Raw genomic sequence first — 16,469 nt, forward strand, 5'->3', positions numbered from 1 at the left:
CCACCAAATGCCTGCCCACTGCCAACTGAGTACACCATGTGTCCACGGTGGCCACACCTCCAGCATCTCGGCAGCAGTGAGCACACAGTGAGTATCTATGCCAGGCCCCCATTCCAGATACACCACATGCCTTCACATTCACTTCTCAGCATGATCCAGTGATGCAGAGACCTCTGTGACTCCTACTTCACCAAAGACAGCAGGGCCTCCCAGGTTGGGCCAAGTGCATTGGCTCACACCTGTAATCCCAGCACTTTGGGAAGCCAAGGAGGGAGAATCACTTGAGGTCAGGAGCTGGAGACCAGCCCGGCCAACATGGTGAAATCTCATCTCTACCAAAAGTGCAAAACTTAGCCAGGCGTGGTGACGCACATTTGTAAAAATCCCAGCTATTCAGGAGGCTGAGGCAGGAGGATCACTTGAACCCGGGAGGCAGAGGTTGCAGTGAGCTGAGATCACACCACTGCACTCCAAAAAAAGGCCTCCCAGGTCTAAACCCACCCAGGAGGAAGTGAGGAGGGGGCTGAAGCTGACTGTGTGGCCCTGGCCGGGCACCAATGGGACTGCCTCCCCCGGTGACAGGTGTTTCTGAATCCCTCCCTGTGAGAACCCCAAGGAAGAGGCCCCAGCCGTGCTTCGTTTCCAGTTGGCAAATAATAAACATTGGCTCTCGGGCACCCCTGGCCCTCGAGGCATGCGGTGCTTCCTTGTTTGCACACCTGGACCCCCATCCGGCCACTGGCACCACAGCCACACCCGGATGAACAGGGCACCCACCTCTACCCTGGGGACATGCTGGACCTGGTGGGGGTCAGAGATACACCCCAACCAGAAACAAGGTTGGGGGGCTGTTCCATCCCATGAGCTCCAAGGCGAAGGCAGGACAGGACTCTCCTAGCCCCGATCCCGCCCCTGGGATTCTGGTTCCCATGCTGCAGCCTGGGAGTCCCCTATCCACCCTCCCAATAATCCCTGTCACCATCGCCTCCCAAATGCCCCGAGTCATCCTCTGTGAGTGGCACACCTCCAGCTGCCTCCCCTCCTCCCTCTGCAGGGGGCTCAGGGACACACAGGTGGGGCATTCCCAGGCAGGCACCCTGGAGAGGCCCCCACTCCCCCAGTACTTGCATTGGGACAAACGCAAGGAATGTTTAGGTTGAGAAAAACCAGGGACAACCTCCATGCTTCTCAACAGATGAATATGAACTGAGGCTCGGAATACGACAAGGGCCTCCCCATGGGCCTTGGAGTCAGACACAGGTTTAAGTCTCGGCTCCTCCTCCCGCCGTCAGCCACGTGACCTCCTGTGCCTCAATTTCTCATCTGTGCCGTGAGGGCAGGCAACAGGCTTTTTCTCATGAGTTACTGTGACAATTCACTGTGCATAAATGCATGGATCCCAGCAAGGCCAGCTCCTGCCACTCCCTGGACCCCCACTGTCACTCATGTTGCCATCCCACTGGAACCTTCCACAGCTCCACATGGCAGAGGCTGGCTCCCGGCCCTCCACCCGCTGCCACACCTGCTCTGAGGGGCACTTCCTCCGCACACAGGCTTCCAGCAGCCTGGACCACCCTGGCCCACCCTGACCAGCTGGCTAACTCCAGAACTGCGTGACACAGCAGAAACACACAGGCTGCGGGGTTAGTCCAACCTGGGTCAGATGCCAGCCGCTCCGCTCCAGCGCTGTGACAATCGCTCTCCAGGCCGGTCTCCCCCTCTGTGAACCCGGGAGGATGCCACTGGCTGCCTGGGGCAGTCATATTATACTGCAGGATCCAGGTTTCCATCTCATGTAGCCAGGACCCTCCACCTACCCCTCCGCACCTACACGCTCCCAGCACATGCAGGGCCTGACCCCAGGGCTTCTGGACCGTGACACTGCTGACACTCAGGGCTGGATAATTCCCCGTCATCAGGGCCACCCTGTGTGCTGTAGTGTTGTGCAGTATCCTCAGTCTCTGCTCACTCAATGCCAGTAGCACCCCTATTCCCTGTGATGACAACCACAAATGTCCTCAAAAGTTGCCAAATGCCCCCAGATGCAGAATTGGCCCCAGGTGAGCCCCCTATTCTGCACGGAATAAGCTGCAGATTTTGATGTCTCCCTGACCCTGGGCTCAGGCCAGTCTCTCCCCAGGGCAGAGCCCACTCGCACTGTCTATATGGCATTTTACAGAGTCCATTTAAAAAGAAATCCGCAGGCTGGGCACGGTGGCTCACATCGGCAATCCCAGCACTTTGGGAGGCCAAGGCGGGCAGATCTCTTGAGACCAGGAGTTAGAGACCAGCCTGGCAAACATGGCAAAACCCTATTTCTATCAAAACTACAAAAATTAGCCGGGCATGGTGGTTCATGTCTGTAATCCCAGCACTTTGGGAGGCCAAGGTGGGTGGATCACTTGACATCAGGAGTTCGAGACCAGCCTGGCCAACATGGTGAAACCTCATCTCTACTAAAAATACAAAATTAGCCGGGCATGGTGTCGCGTGCCTGTAATCCCAGCTACTTGGGAGGCTGAAGCAGAAGAATTGCTTGAACCCAGGAAGTGGAGGCTACAGTGAGCTGAGATCGCGCCACTGCATTCCAGCCTGGGCAACAAAAGTAAAACTCTGTGTCAAAAAAAAAGCCGGGCTCATGCCTGTAATCCCAGCACTTTGGGAGGTCGAGGCGGGTAGATCACAAGGTCAGGAGACAGACCATCCTGATTAACACAGTGAAACCCATCTCAGCTAAAAACACAAAAAATTAGCTAGGCATGGTGGCAGATGCCTGTAGTCCCAGCTACTTGGGAGGCTAAGGCAGGAGAATCGCTTGAACCTGGGAGGCAGAGGTTGCAGTGAGCAAGATCGTGCCACTGCACTCCAGCCTGGGTGACAGAGTGAGACTCTGTATCAAAAAAAAAAAGAGAGAGAGAAAAAGAAACTTGCTCTGTGCTGGCCACAGAGAAAGAGGATACTCTGCCTAGAGCTGACAGATGTGGGAAGAACCTCAGGCCACACAGTGATAATGCCCCTTGGCCACCTCCTCCAAGACCATGAGGGTTAATGGCAGGAAATGATGCTTCCAAGGTCAAGGTTGTAGGAGAAAGAAGCTTGGTTCAGGCAACTGAGTCACACAAAGAGAAACCAAGTGGAGGCTTGTGAGCTCTGCCAAGCAACAAGGTTCTAGTTTATGTTTTTAACTCCTTGTTTTGGGACAAGGTATGGTGGCTCATGCCTGTAATCCCAACATTCTGGGAGGCTGAGGCGAGAGGGTCACTTTGGTCCAGGAGTTCAAGATCAGCCTGGGCAACATAGTAACACCTCGTCTCTACAAAAAATAAAAAATAAAAAAATTAGCTGGACATGGTAGTGCACACCTGGCGTCCCAGCTACTTGGGAGGCTGACATGGGAGGATCACTTGAGCCTAGGAGTTCAAGGATGGTGTGAGCCGCAATCACATCACTGCACTCCAGCCTGGGAAACAGAGCAAGATCCTGTCTCTAAATAAATAAATAAATAAATATTTAAAATGTTCAGGCCAGGCATGGTGGTTCACACCTGTAATCTCAGCACTTTGGGAGGCCAAGGCAGGTGGATTGCTTGAGCCCTGGAGTTTGAGACCAGCCTGGACAACATGGCAAAACCCGGTGTCTACAAAAAATAAGAAAATTCGCCGGCGTGGTGGCACATGCCAGTGGTCCCAGCTATTAAGAGGCTGAGGCAGGAGGATTGCTTAAGCCCAGGAGTTTGAGGCTGCAGTGAGCTGTGATTACACCACTGTGCTCCAGCCTGGGTGACAGAGCGAGACTCCGACTCAAAAAAAAAAAAAAGGCACTGGCAGGGCCACAGTCCCTCCAGAGGCTCCAAAGGAAGACCCTTCCTATCCCTTCCAGCTTCTGGGGCCTCCCGGCAGTCCTTGGCTTGTGACCACGTCGCTCCAGTCTCTGCTTCTGTGTCCTTTCCTGTCTCTTTCTTATTTGTTTTGGAGAAAAGGGTCTCACTCTTTCGCCCCAGCTGGAGTGCAGTGGTGCGATCATGGCTCACCACAGCTCTGAACTCTTACGACCTCCCATTTCACCCTCCCCAGTGGCTGGGACTACAAGCGCACACCACCACACCTGGCTAATTTGAAAAAAAGATTTTTTCCATAGAGACGGGTTCTCACTTTGTCGCCCAGGCTGGTCTCAAACTCCTGGCTTCAAGTTATCCTCCCACCTCAGACTCTTAAAATGTTGAGATTACAGGCATGAGCCGCTATGCCTGGTCCCCCTCCATCTTTTTCTTTTTTTTTTTTTTTTTTTGAGAGAGGATCTCACCCTGTCACCGAGGCTGGAGTGCAGTGGTGGTGCAGTGATCATAGCTCATTGTAACCTCAAACTCCTGGAGTCAAACAATCCTCCTGCTTCAGCCTCCCAAAGCACTGGGATTAAGGCCCGCAGCACCACCGGGCCCACTCTTCCCTCCGTAAGGACACCAGTCACTGGATCTAGAGCCACCCCCCAGGGTGACCTCATCTCCAGATCCTTACCTTAATGACATCTACAGAGACCTTTTTTCCCATTAAGGTCCCATTCACAGATTACGGGGCTAGGAGGGAAGCAGATTTTTTTTTTCAGGTTCTTATTTTTGTTTTATTCAGAAGCAGATGCTTTTTAAGGGCCACCATTCAGCCTGCTGCGGGGCATGCAGCTCACAACCTGGGGAGTACTGAGACAGCTGCGCTTTTTGGAGGGGCCGGGGGAGTGATGAGGACGAGGGCGGCTCGCCCCGCCTTCTGGTCACAGAAGCTCAGGGAGGCCAGCATATGTACGGAGGCTGCGGATGGCACCAGACAGCTGAAGCAGCTGGCACAGAAGCAAGTGGCGCCAAAGCCAGGACTGGGGGCGGGCTCGGCACTCAGCTAACCTAGCGACCGCTGTGCTGTGCCTGCAGCCCAAGGGCCCGTTTTACTCCAGCCTCTGCAAAGCCACCAGCTTCACAGGGTAGGTAAGAGCAGGAGAGTGCCCTCCTTCAGCCCTGGCCGTGCCACCGTGACTGCTTTGCCTGGAGACTTTTTCTAGCCGAAGGTGGGCGGATCATTTAAGGTCAGGAGTTCGGGATCGGCCTGCCCAATATGGCAAAACCCTGTCTCTACTAAAACATAAAAATTAGCTGGACATGGTGGCACCTGCCTGTAATCTCAGCTACTAAGGAGGCTGAGGCAGGAGAATATCACTTGAACCCGGGAGACAGAGGTTGCAGTGAGCCAAGATCGTGCTACTGCATTCCAGCCTGGGTGACAGAGTTCAGATGAGAGAAAGAAAAGGAAGGGAAGGAAGGGAAGGAAGGGAAGGAAAGAAGGAAGGAAGAAAAAGAAAGAAAGAAAGGGAGAAAGAAAGAGAGAGAGAAAGAGAGAAAGAAACGCAGATTAGTGGCTGCCATGGCTGGGGTAGGGGGAGTAGGGAGTAACTGCCAGTGGGGATCAGGTCTCCTTTTAGGGGGACAAAATGTTCTCAAGTTGACTGGTGTTGGCTGTGCAAATGTGAATGCTGCTGCCTGAGGTCCTCAATGTCAGTCAAGGAGGAGTCCCCAGCGTCCTGAGCCTCAGGCAGGCAGATGACACACCCCCTCCCTTCCCCTCACCCAAAATATCTGATCCTCCAACATGTCTGGGCCGCTCTGCTACAGAAACACCACCAAATCCACCCATTCCCGGTCACTCCCTTGCTGCAGCCATCACTCCCCGACCTGGATGCCTGCAACGGCCACTCGTACCACACCCATCCCACCCACAGCCACAGCCATCCTCCTAAGGCACATGGCATCCTCGAATGGATAATGGAGAGTTACCAAAGGACCCAGCACCTCCAATCCCCAGCACATGCTCTGAGACATGAAGACACACATCCACCCAAAAACGTGGACACAGATGCCCACGGCAGCGTGACTCACGACAGCCAAAGGTGGAAACAACCCATGTTCACGGACAGATGAAGGGACAAAATGGGGTAGACCCACACCATGGAATATTACACGGAATCCTACTGGGCCACGCCAGTGACGGTGCACCACACTGGGAATGGGGTTAATGCCACTGAATTTTATACTTAAAAAAGGTTGACTGGTCAACATGGTGAAACCCTGTCTCTACTAAAAATACAAAAAATTAGCTGGGCATGGTGGCACGTGCCTGTAATCCCAGCTACTCAGGAGGCTGAGGCAGGAGAATTGCCTGAACCCAGGAGGCAGAGGTTGCGGTGAGCCGAGATCGCGCCATTGCACTCCAGCCTGGGTAACAAGAGCGAAACTCTGTGTCAAAAAAAAAAAAAAAGGTTGAAATGGTAAATGTAATGTACATATATGGCCATCAATTTTCTTTTTTTTTAAGACAGAGTAACACTCTGTCACCCAGGCTGGAGTGCAGTGGCACGATCTCGGCTCACAGCAACCTCCGCCTCCCAGGATCAAGCAATTCTCCTGCCTCAGTCTCTCAAGTAGTTAGGATTATAGGCGCCCGCCACCACACCCAGCTGATTTTGGTATTTTTAGTAGAGATGGGTTTTCACCATGTTGGTCAGGCTGGTCTCGAACTCCAGACCTCAGGTGATCCGCCCACCTCCTTGGCCTCCCAAAGTGTTGGGATTATCGGCATGAGCCACTGCATCTAGCCATGCCACCAATTTTAAGAAATAAATTAAAAAAAAGAAGGAAAAAAAAGAAAGAAATGAAGGCCGGGCATGGTGGCTCATGCCTGTAATCCCAGCACTTTGGGAGACCGAGGCTGGTGGAGCACCTAAGGTCAGGACTTAGAGACCACCCTGGCCAACCTGTAGAAACCCCGTCTCTACCAAAAATACAAAAATTAAGTCAGGCGTGGTGGCTCATGCCTGTAATCCTAGCACTTTGGGAGGATGAGGCGGGCGGATCACGAGGTCAGGGGTTCGAGACCAGCCTGACCAACATGGTGAAACCCCATCTCTACTTAAAAATACAAAAATTAGCTGGGCATTGTGGCACACACCTGTAATCCCAGCTACTTGGGAGGCTGAGGCAGGAAAATTGCTTGAACCCGGGAGGCGGAGGCTGCAGTGAGCCGAGAGCATGGCATTGCACTCCAGCCTGGGCAACACAGCAAGACTCCGTCTCAAAAAACAAAATACAAAAATTAGCAGGGCATGGTGGCATGTGCCTGTAATCCCAGCTACTCGGGAGGCTGCGGCAGAAGAATCACTTGAACCCGGGAGGCAGAGGTTGCAGTGAGCCGAGAGGGTGCCACTGCACTCCAGCCTGGGAGACAGAGCAAGACTCTGTCTCAAAAAAAAAAACAAAGAAAAAGAAAAGAAAGAAACGAAACACTGATCCAAGTTAGAGCCTTGAAAACACCATGCTAAGTAAAAGAAGTCAGACACAAAACGCCTCACAGTGCAGGATTTGCCTCACGGTACAGAATTCTGTTGATATGAAATGCCCAGAGCAGGCAAATCCATAAAGACAGAAAACAGATTAGCAGACCAGGTGCGGTGGCTCACTCCTGTAATCCCAGTACTTTGGAAGGCCGAGGTGGGCAGATCACTTAAGGTCAGGAGTTCGAGATCAGCCTGCCCAATATGGCAAAACCCTGTCTCTACTAAAAAATACAAAAATTAGCTGACACGGTGGCAACTGCCTGTAATCTCAGCTACTCAGGAGGCTGAGGCAGGAGAATCACCTGAACCTGGGAGGCGGAGGTTGCAGTGAGCTGAGATCATGCTATTGCACTCCAGCCTGGGCAACAAAGCAAAACTCTGCCCCCGCCACAAAAAAAAAAAAAAAAGAAAAGAAAACAAGCGGTGAGTTCCTGGGCCCCTCCCTTGGGGGAGATCCAAGCCCCTGCAGCCTCACCTGCCCTCCTCCCTGCTTTCCGCCCATTCTCAACCTCACTAAGTCCTTCTCGCCGCAGGGCTGTGACCGAGCCTGTCCCCAACCTGGAGTGCTCTTCCCTGCTCTCCGGGGATGCCACATCACCCCTGTCCCAGCCGCTCCTAGAACATGGCTGTGCCACTTCCCTCCCAGCGTGTGCCACCTTCTGAGGATGTCTGCTTCATTCAGGTGCAGCGATGCTCTCCTGTCCCCCCAAAACCACGCTGACTCCCCAACAACACAGCCCCAGCATGCCCCGTACCATGCAGGAGCCCCAGCACCCCACAGTCTCTGAGACATGCCAAGCAATGAAAATTGTCGTTTGATGGTATGAACACACTGCCTCAACTTTACACGTCGGGATTCTATGGCCCAGGGGGTTAAGAAACCCACCTAAACTCACACAGCAGAGTGCCACAGCTTTCCCTGCCTGTCATGCTGACCCAAGCCTAAGAAGAGGAGGGAACACCCGCACACCGACCCCTAGGCCCCAAGACCTGCAAACAGTCTCCTGACTTTACGTGCTGTCTCCCCACCCACCACATCCCTTGGGTGCTTGTGCCCTGGTGAGGTCCTTGTCCTCATCTAGCCAAACATCTGCTGACTGGCCCTCCCCGGCCACAAGACACATCAGGTACCATCACCACGGGTGACTGTGAACGGACACCTGAGTGACATATCATCCTTTGGAATTCACAGGAGAGGAGCAGATGCCAACTGGGCCATGCCTCACCTGGCTGCAGGTGCAGGCCAATCCCTGGTGTCTACAGTCTGAGGAGGCAGCGTGCCATGGCTGCAGCCACAGAGGGAGGGCAGGAGGGAAGCCTGCATCATGTAGGTTCCTTCTGCTCCGGGCACTGTGGACATGCCACTTGGCCTGTGAGTGGCCAGTCAAGCTGGGAATAAGCTTGCCCACCCTGGTCGCAGCCTGCCCAGAGATGGCACAGCCATTCAGGTGGGTGCAAAGGATGGAACTCTACCTGCCCAGATGCAAAGCTCACGTCCTGGCCCACCTCACTGTGACACCTCTAATCAAAAGTTTTTCAGCCTTGGCTGGGCATAGTGGCTCACACCTGTAATCCCAGCAATTTGGGAGGCCGAGGCAGCTGGATCACTTGAGGTCAGGAGTTTGAGACCAATCTGGCCAACACAGTGAAATCCCGTCTCTATGAAAAATACAAAAATTAGCCAGGCGTGGTGGCAAGTACCTGTAATCCCAGCTAATTGGGAGGCTGAGGCAGGAGAACAGATTGAACTCAGGAGGCAGAGGTTGCAGAGAACCAAGATGGTGCCACTGCACTCTAGCCTGGGTGACAGACCGAGAGTCTGTCTCAAAAGAAAAAAAAAAGAGTTTCTCCACCTTGGCACTGCCGAATCTGGGGCCAGATTGCTCCACATGGTGGGGCCATACTGTGCACTGCAGGTTGTCGGGCGGCATCCCCATCCTCCAACCACAAGATTAGGAGCACCCCCGAATCACGATGACCCAAAATGTCTCCAGACATCACCAAGTGTCCCCTGGGGACAGAATTCCCCCTGCCCCAGAGAGAGAACACTGCTTTTTGTCTAAAAATCAAGTGCAGGCTCACCTCTGCCCAGAGCCCCTGCTCCTGACCCCAGGAGATGAGGAAGACAGGAAATGGAAACCATCTTCTTTCAGGGCTGAAAGAACTGCCATCTGCACATCTTCAGAATCTTTTCTTTTTTTTCCTTGAGATGGAGTCTTACTCTTGTCACCCAGGCTGGAGTGCAATGGCACAATCTCAGCTCACTGCAACCTCCACCTCCCAGGTTCAAGCCACTCTCCTGCCTCGGCCTCCCAAGTAGCTGAGACTACAGGCACGTGCCACCACGCCTGGCTAATTTTTGTATTTTTAGCAGAGACAGGGTTTCACCATGTTGGCCAGGCTGGTCTTGATCTCCTGACCTTGTGATCCGCCCACCTTGGCCTCCCAAAGTGCTGGGATCACGGGCGTAAGCCACTGCTCCCAGCCTTCTTTTGAGACAGAGTCTCACTCTGTTGCCCAAGCTGGAGTAGTGGCATGATCTCGGCTCATCCCAAACCCCGCCTCCTGGGTTCAAGTGATTCTCCTGCCTCAGCCCCACAAGTAGCTGGGATTACAGGCCTGTGCCACCACGTCCAACTAATTTTTGTATTTTTAGTAGAGACAAGGTTTCACCATGTTGGCCAGGCTGGTCTCGAACTCCTGACCTCAGGTGATCCACCCACCTGGGCCTTCCAAAGCGCTGGGATTACAGGCGTGAGCCACCGTGCACAGCCTCAGAATTTTTTCTAAATTCATTGATCGTTGAGTGGATAAACAATACAACATATCCATACAATGGAATATTACTTGACCATAAAAAGGAACAAAGCACTGATCCATGATATTACAGAGATGAGCCTCGAAATATGATGCTGAGTGAAAGATGCCGATCACAAACGCCACGTGCTAATGATTCCATTTATACAAAATGCCCAGAATAGGCAAACCCACAGCAACAGAAGACGACTCAGTGGTTGCCAGGGGCTGGGGGAGGGGGAATGGGGAGTGACTGTTAACGGGGATGGGGTTTCTTTTTGGGTGGATAAAAAATGTTCTGGAATTACAAAATACCGACGGTTGCAAAACTCTGTGAATTTACTAAAAACCACCAAACTATACACTTTAAACAAGTAAATTGTATGATGTGTGAATCATATCTCAATAAAGCTGTTATTTTAAAGAGATCTTTTCAACAAACAATAATCTATGTCCAATCCCAGGCAGAAACTGAACTTCCAATCATGATGACACCCGTGAAACTACTGTGACCCATTTCTTCCGGTCACGCTGCAAACATTTGACATCAACTGCATGCTAGCACACACCATGTACTGGAGACCAGAAGTGGCCACTACTGCCTCAGGAGCCCTGATATGTGGGGGACATTTATGTGGAAGGATGCTCAAACTGCATATTTTCTTCTTATCTTCTTTTTTTTTTTTTTTTGAGACGGAGTTTCACTCTTGTCGACCAGACTGGAGTGCAGTGGCATGATCTCGGCTCACTGCAACCTCCACCTCCCAGGTTCAAGTGATTCTCCTGCCTCAGTCTCCCAAGTAGCTGGGATTACAGGCGCCCACCACCACGCCCAGCTAATTTTCATATTTTTAGTAAAGATGGGGTTTCAGCCGGGTGCGGTGGCTCAAGCCTGTAATCCCAGCACTTTGGGAGGCCGAGGCGGGTGGATCACGAGGTCGAGAGATCGAGACCATCCTGGTCAACATTGTGAAACCCCGTCTCTATTAATACAAAAAAATTAGCTGGGCACGGTGGCGCGTGCCTGTAATCCCAGCTACTCAGGAGGCTGAGGCAGGAGAATTGCCTGAACCCAGGAGGCGGAGGTTGCGGTGAGCCGAGATCGCGCCATTGCACTCCAGCCTGGGTAACAAGAGCGAGACTCCGTCTCAAAAAAAAAGATGGGGTTTCACCACGTTGGCCAGGCTGGTCTCAAACTCCTGACCTCAGGTGATCTGCCCGCCTCAGCCTTCCAAAGTGCTGGGATTATAGGCGTTAGCCATGGTGTCCTGCCATCTTCTTATTGTTTTTCATTCATTCATTCATTCATTCATTCAACCACCAGCCATCTCTTTCTCTACATCCTGAGCAAGAACGTAGCTGCTTGGAGCTGCGGGGACAGATGTGCACGCTCACCAAGCATGCCTAAAGCAGTATCTGGCTGACAGCAAGCACCCAATCATTACTAACAGAGAAATGAAGACACAAATCCTAGTCTATAAGGTTACAACGTCTCAGAGAAACAAACAACTAGTTAGGAAACAAGGCAACCTGAAAGTGCTACCTGAGGAATCGGAGACTGAGGTTAAGTCTACCTGAGCCAGTCACATCAGGGGCCAAATCCAGAAACCAGGAACATGGGTGCCTGCAAAGCCCACCCAAATCCTCCCCAAGGCCCCAGGGTGCAGGAGAGAGGTCTCACCACACTGCAAGAACAACGTGGAGATTCAGCAACACCTTTGCAAAGTGTGCTCACCGCCTTGACCCAGAACGAAGGTCTTGCTAGAATGCTTGACAAGGGAAGAAACTGAGGCCCAAGGAGCTCGGGTGCCTTGCCGTGCTCAGACACCAGCCCCAATCAAGCCACTGCTCCTGGCCCACAGGAACTTCCGAGGTGAGATTTGCAGGGTATCTGCTCTGCCAACCAGGAGCCTGGCAGAAGCTGGCCTGCCCCTATACACAACAAATGCACCCAGCCACCTGAGGCAGACCTGGCCCTCCTCCCTGGTCCCGAGAGGGCAGGGGCCATCTGTGGTCAGCGTCCTCCCTGTTCCACTGGGAGGAACATCACCTGGTCCCCACCATATGGGCTACATGGAGAAGGGGCAGCTGTCTCCACTCCAAGTTCCAGAACTGAGCACAATCTGCCTTCTTGGCCCCCCTCTAGACCCCCCGGGGGACAGGATCTGACCATTCCCTCAGCTGTCCAAGAGGGAGAGATCCCTGTCCCACCTCAGGTCTGCAAGTGGGGACATGTGTTCCTCCTTCAACAGCCAGGGAGTAAAGGCACAGATAACAATGATGTAGAGACAGCGGTCTCCCTCAGGTAGTAAGGACGGGAGGGCATCTGTCCCTCCCATGTAGCAAGGATGCGGGGGCACTTGCACCCTCACCCTCAGGTACCAATGGTGCTTGCAAGAAGCATCCAGCTCATACACCTGTGTCATCCTGGCCCCCATGTAGCAATGATGCGGGGACACCTGCCCCTTCCAGGTACTAATGATGTGGGGCACCTGTCCTCCTTGGGTAGCAGTGATGTAGGGACACCTGTCCCCTGCAGGTAGCAACGAGGTCCTGGCACCTGTTCCCTCCTAGTAGTAATGATGTACAGGCCCCTATCTCCTCCGGAGAGCAGTGATGTGGGGCACTTGCACCCCATCAGGTATGGATGATGTGGGGTCACCTGTCCCGCCCACGACGCCCGGGGCGTGGGGACACCTGTCCCCCTAGGGCCGTGCCAAGCCCCGCCCCCGCCGCGCGCCCCGCCCCCGCCGAGCGCCCCCCCCCGCCCCGTGCATACGCCGGACACGCGCCCCCTCCCTCCCTCTGCCGGCCCTGAAGGGTCGGCGCGGGCAGCCCCCCCTTACCCGCGCGGCCCGCGTCAGGCTCAGGTCCTTCATGACCTCCTCGAAGGCCGCCGTCTCCTCCGCCTGCTTCTGATTGTGCAGCGCGATCTTCTCGCTGAATTTCCGCGGATTGTTCGAAGTCGCCATCTTCTCGCCGCCGCCTCCTCCTCCTCCTCCTCCTCCACCTCTTCGCCCCCCCACTCGCCCGCGCCACCGCGCAAGCGCCGGCTGGGCCCACGGGCGGCGAGCAGTGCGCAGGCGCGCTGGTGGTTGTGAGCGCGGCGCAGGCGCACGGGGCAGCGCGCGGCGCGGGGGCGAAGGCGCATGCGCGCGCCCGAGCGGCGCGCTCCGGGCCAGCGGGGAGGGCAGTGTGGGGCGCGAGTGGAAATTTCAGCGCCGGCGCAGTGATCCGCCTCCTGGCCCGCTGGACAGCGGCCGCCTGGCTGTTGGACAAGGACCGCGAACCGGCTGGGGCACTGGAGCCCCCAAGAGGGAGACGGCCTGACCCAGACCCAATTCACAAGGGTGGGGCCAGGCACCCCCTGAAGATTGGTAGCACCCCGAGGTTGAACTTGAGTTTGAACTAAAAGCTCTGAAAACAGACTAGGACGTTGGTCATTCATGCATTCATTCATTCAAGGAATATTTACTGAGCACTTAGTATGTGCCAGACAAACTGGGGTACAGGCGTGAACAAGCTGATGTGATCCCTGCCCTTATGGAGTGTACAGTCAGAGAGGGGCAGAGATAACACACAAATAACCAAGAACTTTTCAGACGAAGATAAATGTGATGCGGTAAATAAGACCAGTGGCCAGCCAGAGAAGGACGTTAAGGAAGGAGGCTCCTGCAGCCACCACAGACGGGGAACCGGGAAGTTATCTTAGCTAAGACCTGAACCCTGCAATCGGCCCCTCAGTCCATAAACCTGGCGGTCGCCCGGTTGCCCTTAGTGACTTTTTTTCCCCCTTGAGACAGAGTTTCACCCTTGTCGCCCAGATAGCAATGCAGTGGCACAATCTCCGCTCACTGCAACCTCCTCCCGGGTTCAAGGAATTCTCCTGCCTCAGCCTCCTGAGTAGCTGGGATTACAGGCACACGCTACCACGCCCGGCTAATCTTTGTATTTTAGTATAGACAGGGTTTCACCATGTTGGCCAGGCTGGTCTCGAACTCCTAACCTCAGGTGATCCACCCTCCCCTGTCTCCCTAAGTGCTGGGATTACAGGTGTGAGCCACTGCGCCCGGCCAACGACTTTCTTCTCCCATTCCCTTGCAATGGATATGTTGCTGCTCTCTGGATACCCGAGCCCAAAGAAGTGGAGTTACAGAGCTTCTTGTCCAGTCTTGTTCAAGGATCTCTATTTAGCAACAAGGTGCTAACAGAAGGGTCCAGAAATCCCATTTAGACTCAGCAGGGAAGGAAGGAGCAGAGACTTTCCAATGGCAGGGTGGTGAGCCAGGGAAGCAGGAGGGACTCTGACCCTCCCTTCCTCAAGAGAGGGACCCTCAACCACCGGTATTGAAAGTTTATATTCAGGGGGCTCCAGGGATTTCAGAGCACCAGCTGGGTAGAAGTTAGGAAGGTCAACTGGGGAAATTCACAGTGGCTGTAATTGCACAATGGGCACGCTTTTTATTGGACTGAGGGATGGCTGGAGGGGATGCTGACATTTTCCAAACATGCTTTGATTCATGCTTTACAAGTAATAAAACAACCATGTTAAATGTGTATGTATACACACACACACACACACACACACACACATACATCTTTTTTCATTTGGAGTGCCTTGGACATTGCTACTGCCCTCATTTTTCTTTTGAGACGGAATCTCATTCTGTCACCCAGGCTGGAGTACAGTGGCGCAATCTCGGCTTACTGCACCCTCTACCTCCTGATTTCAAGCAATTCTCCTACCTCAGCTTCCCAAGTAGCTGGGATTACAGGCATGCACCACGATGTCCAGATAATTTTTTTTGTGGATTTTCTTTTCTTTTTTTTTTTTGAGATGGAGTCTCTGTTGCCCAGGCTGGAACTCAGCTCACTGCAGCCCCTGCCTCCCAGGTTCAAGTGATTCTCCTGCCTCAGCCTCCCAAGTAGCTGCACTTCAGGAGGCAGAAGCAGGCAGATCACCTGAGGTCAGGAGTTTGAGACCATTCTGGCCAACATGGTGAAACCCCGTCTTTACTAAAAATAAAAAAAAAGTTGCCAGGCATGGTGGCACACACCTGTAATCCCAGCTACTCGGAGGCTAAGGCAGGACAATCACTTGAACCCTGGAGGTGGAGGTTGCAGTGAGCTGAGATCACGCCATTGCACTCCAGCTTGGGTGACAGAGTTAGACTTCATTTCAAAAAAAAAAGAAATTAGTTCAGCTAGGCCAAAAGACTTGACCCACACAGAGGAAAACAGAGCCAGGCCGGGCGCGGTGGCTCACAGCTGTAATCCCAGCTTTGGGAGGCCAAGGTGAATGGATCACTTGAGGTCAGGAGCTTGAGACCAGCCTGGCCAACACAGTGAAAACCCATCTCTACTAAAAATACCAAATTAGTTGGGCATGGTGGCACATGCCTGCAATCTTAGCTACTTGGGAGGCTGAGGCAGGAGAATGGCTTGAACCTGAGACACAGAGGTTGCAGTGAGCCGAGATCACACCACAGCACTCCAGCCTGAGCTTCTAGATCCAGCCATGCCTGAAGTTAGACTTGCCTGCCTTTTCAGTTATGTGAGCCAAACATTTGTTCCCTTTTTTGCTTGTCTATTTGTTTTCTTGTTTGTTTGTTTGCTTTTTCAGACGGGGTCTCACTTTGTCGCACAGGCTGGAATGCAGTGACATGATCATGCTCACTGCAGCCCCAACCCTTAGGCTCAGGGGATCCTCCCACCTCAACCTTCCAGATAGCTGGGACTACAGATGTGCACCATCACGCCTGGCTAATGTTTTGTGTTTTTTGTAGAGAAAGGGTTTCACCATGCTGCCCAGCCTGGTCTCAAATTCCTGGGCTCAAGTGATCCAACCCCCATTAGCCTTCCAAAGTGCTGAGGTTACAGGTGTGCACCACCATGCCTGGCCTGCTTAAGTCTATTTCAAGTCCTTTTTCTGTTCCTGGTACTGACTGAGACTGCAGCTTCTGTGAGTCAGATTGAGACTGGGCCTGCTACATATGTGGCTTCTAGTTCTTTTTTTTTTTTTTTTTTGAGACAGAGTCTCGCTCCATCACCACCAGGCGCCAGGCTGGAGTGCAGTGGCGCGATCTCGGCTCACTGCAACCTCCGCCTCCCCAGATCAAGCAATTCTCCTGCCTCAGCCTCCCAAGTAGCTGGGACTACAGGCATGCACCACCACGCCCAGCTAATTTTTGCATTTTTAGTAGAGATGGGGTTTCACCATGTTGGCCAGGCCAGGATAGTCTCGATCTCTTGACCTCGTGATCTGCCCACCTCGGGCTCCCAAAGTGCTGGGATTACAGGCG

At 53.4% G+C, this 16,469-nt stretch overlaps 1 protein-coding gene across 4 annotated transcripts in view; it reads right to left on the reverse strand.

The window, feature by feature from the left end:
• CRTC1 (CREB regulated transcription coactivator 1) overlaps positions 1-13,183 on the reverse strand; it is a 92,453-nt gene extending 79,270 nt beyond the window's left edge. For all 4 annotated transcript variants that reach the window (XM_064381616.1, XM_064381615.1, XM_064381617.1 and 1 more), the window contains exon 1: positions 13,014-13,183. In XM_064381616.1, coding sequence (XP_064237686.1) covers positions 13,014-13,139 — 126 coding nt within the window. In that variant the 5' untranslated portion in view covers positions 13,140-13,183. The remainder of the gene's footprint in view (positions 1-13,013) is intronic.
• Positions 13,184-16,469: the final 3,286 nt, after the last annotated feature.

Source organism: Aotus nancymaae, unplaced genomic scaffold (genome assembly GCF_030222135.1).
Source record: "Aotus nancymaae isolate 86718 unplaced genomic scaffold, 86718_ANA_hifiasm-v0.15.2.pri h1tg000028l, whole genome shotgun sequence".
In the NCBI taxonomy this organism is placed as follows: Eukaryota; Metazoa; Chordata; class Mammalia; order Primates; family Aotidae; genus Aotus; species Aotus nancymaae.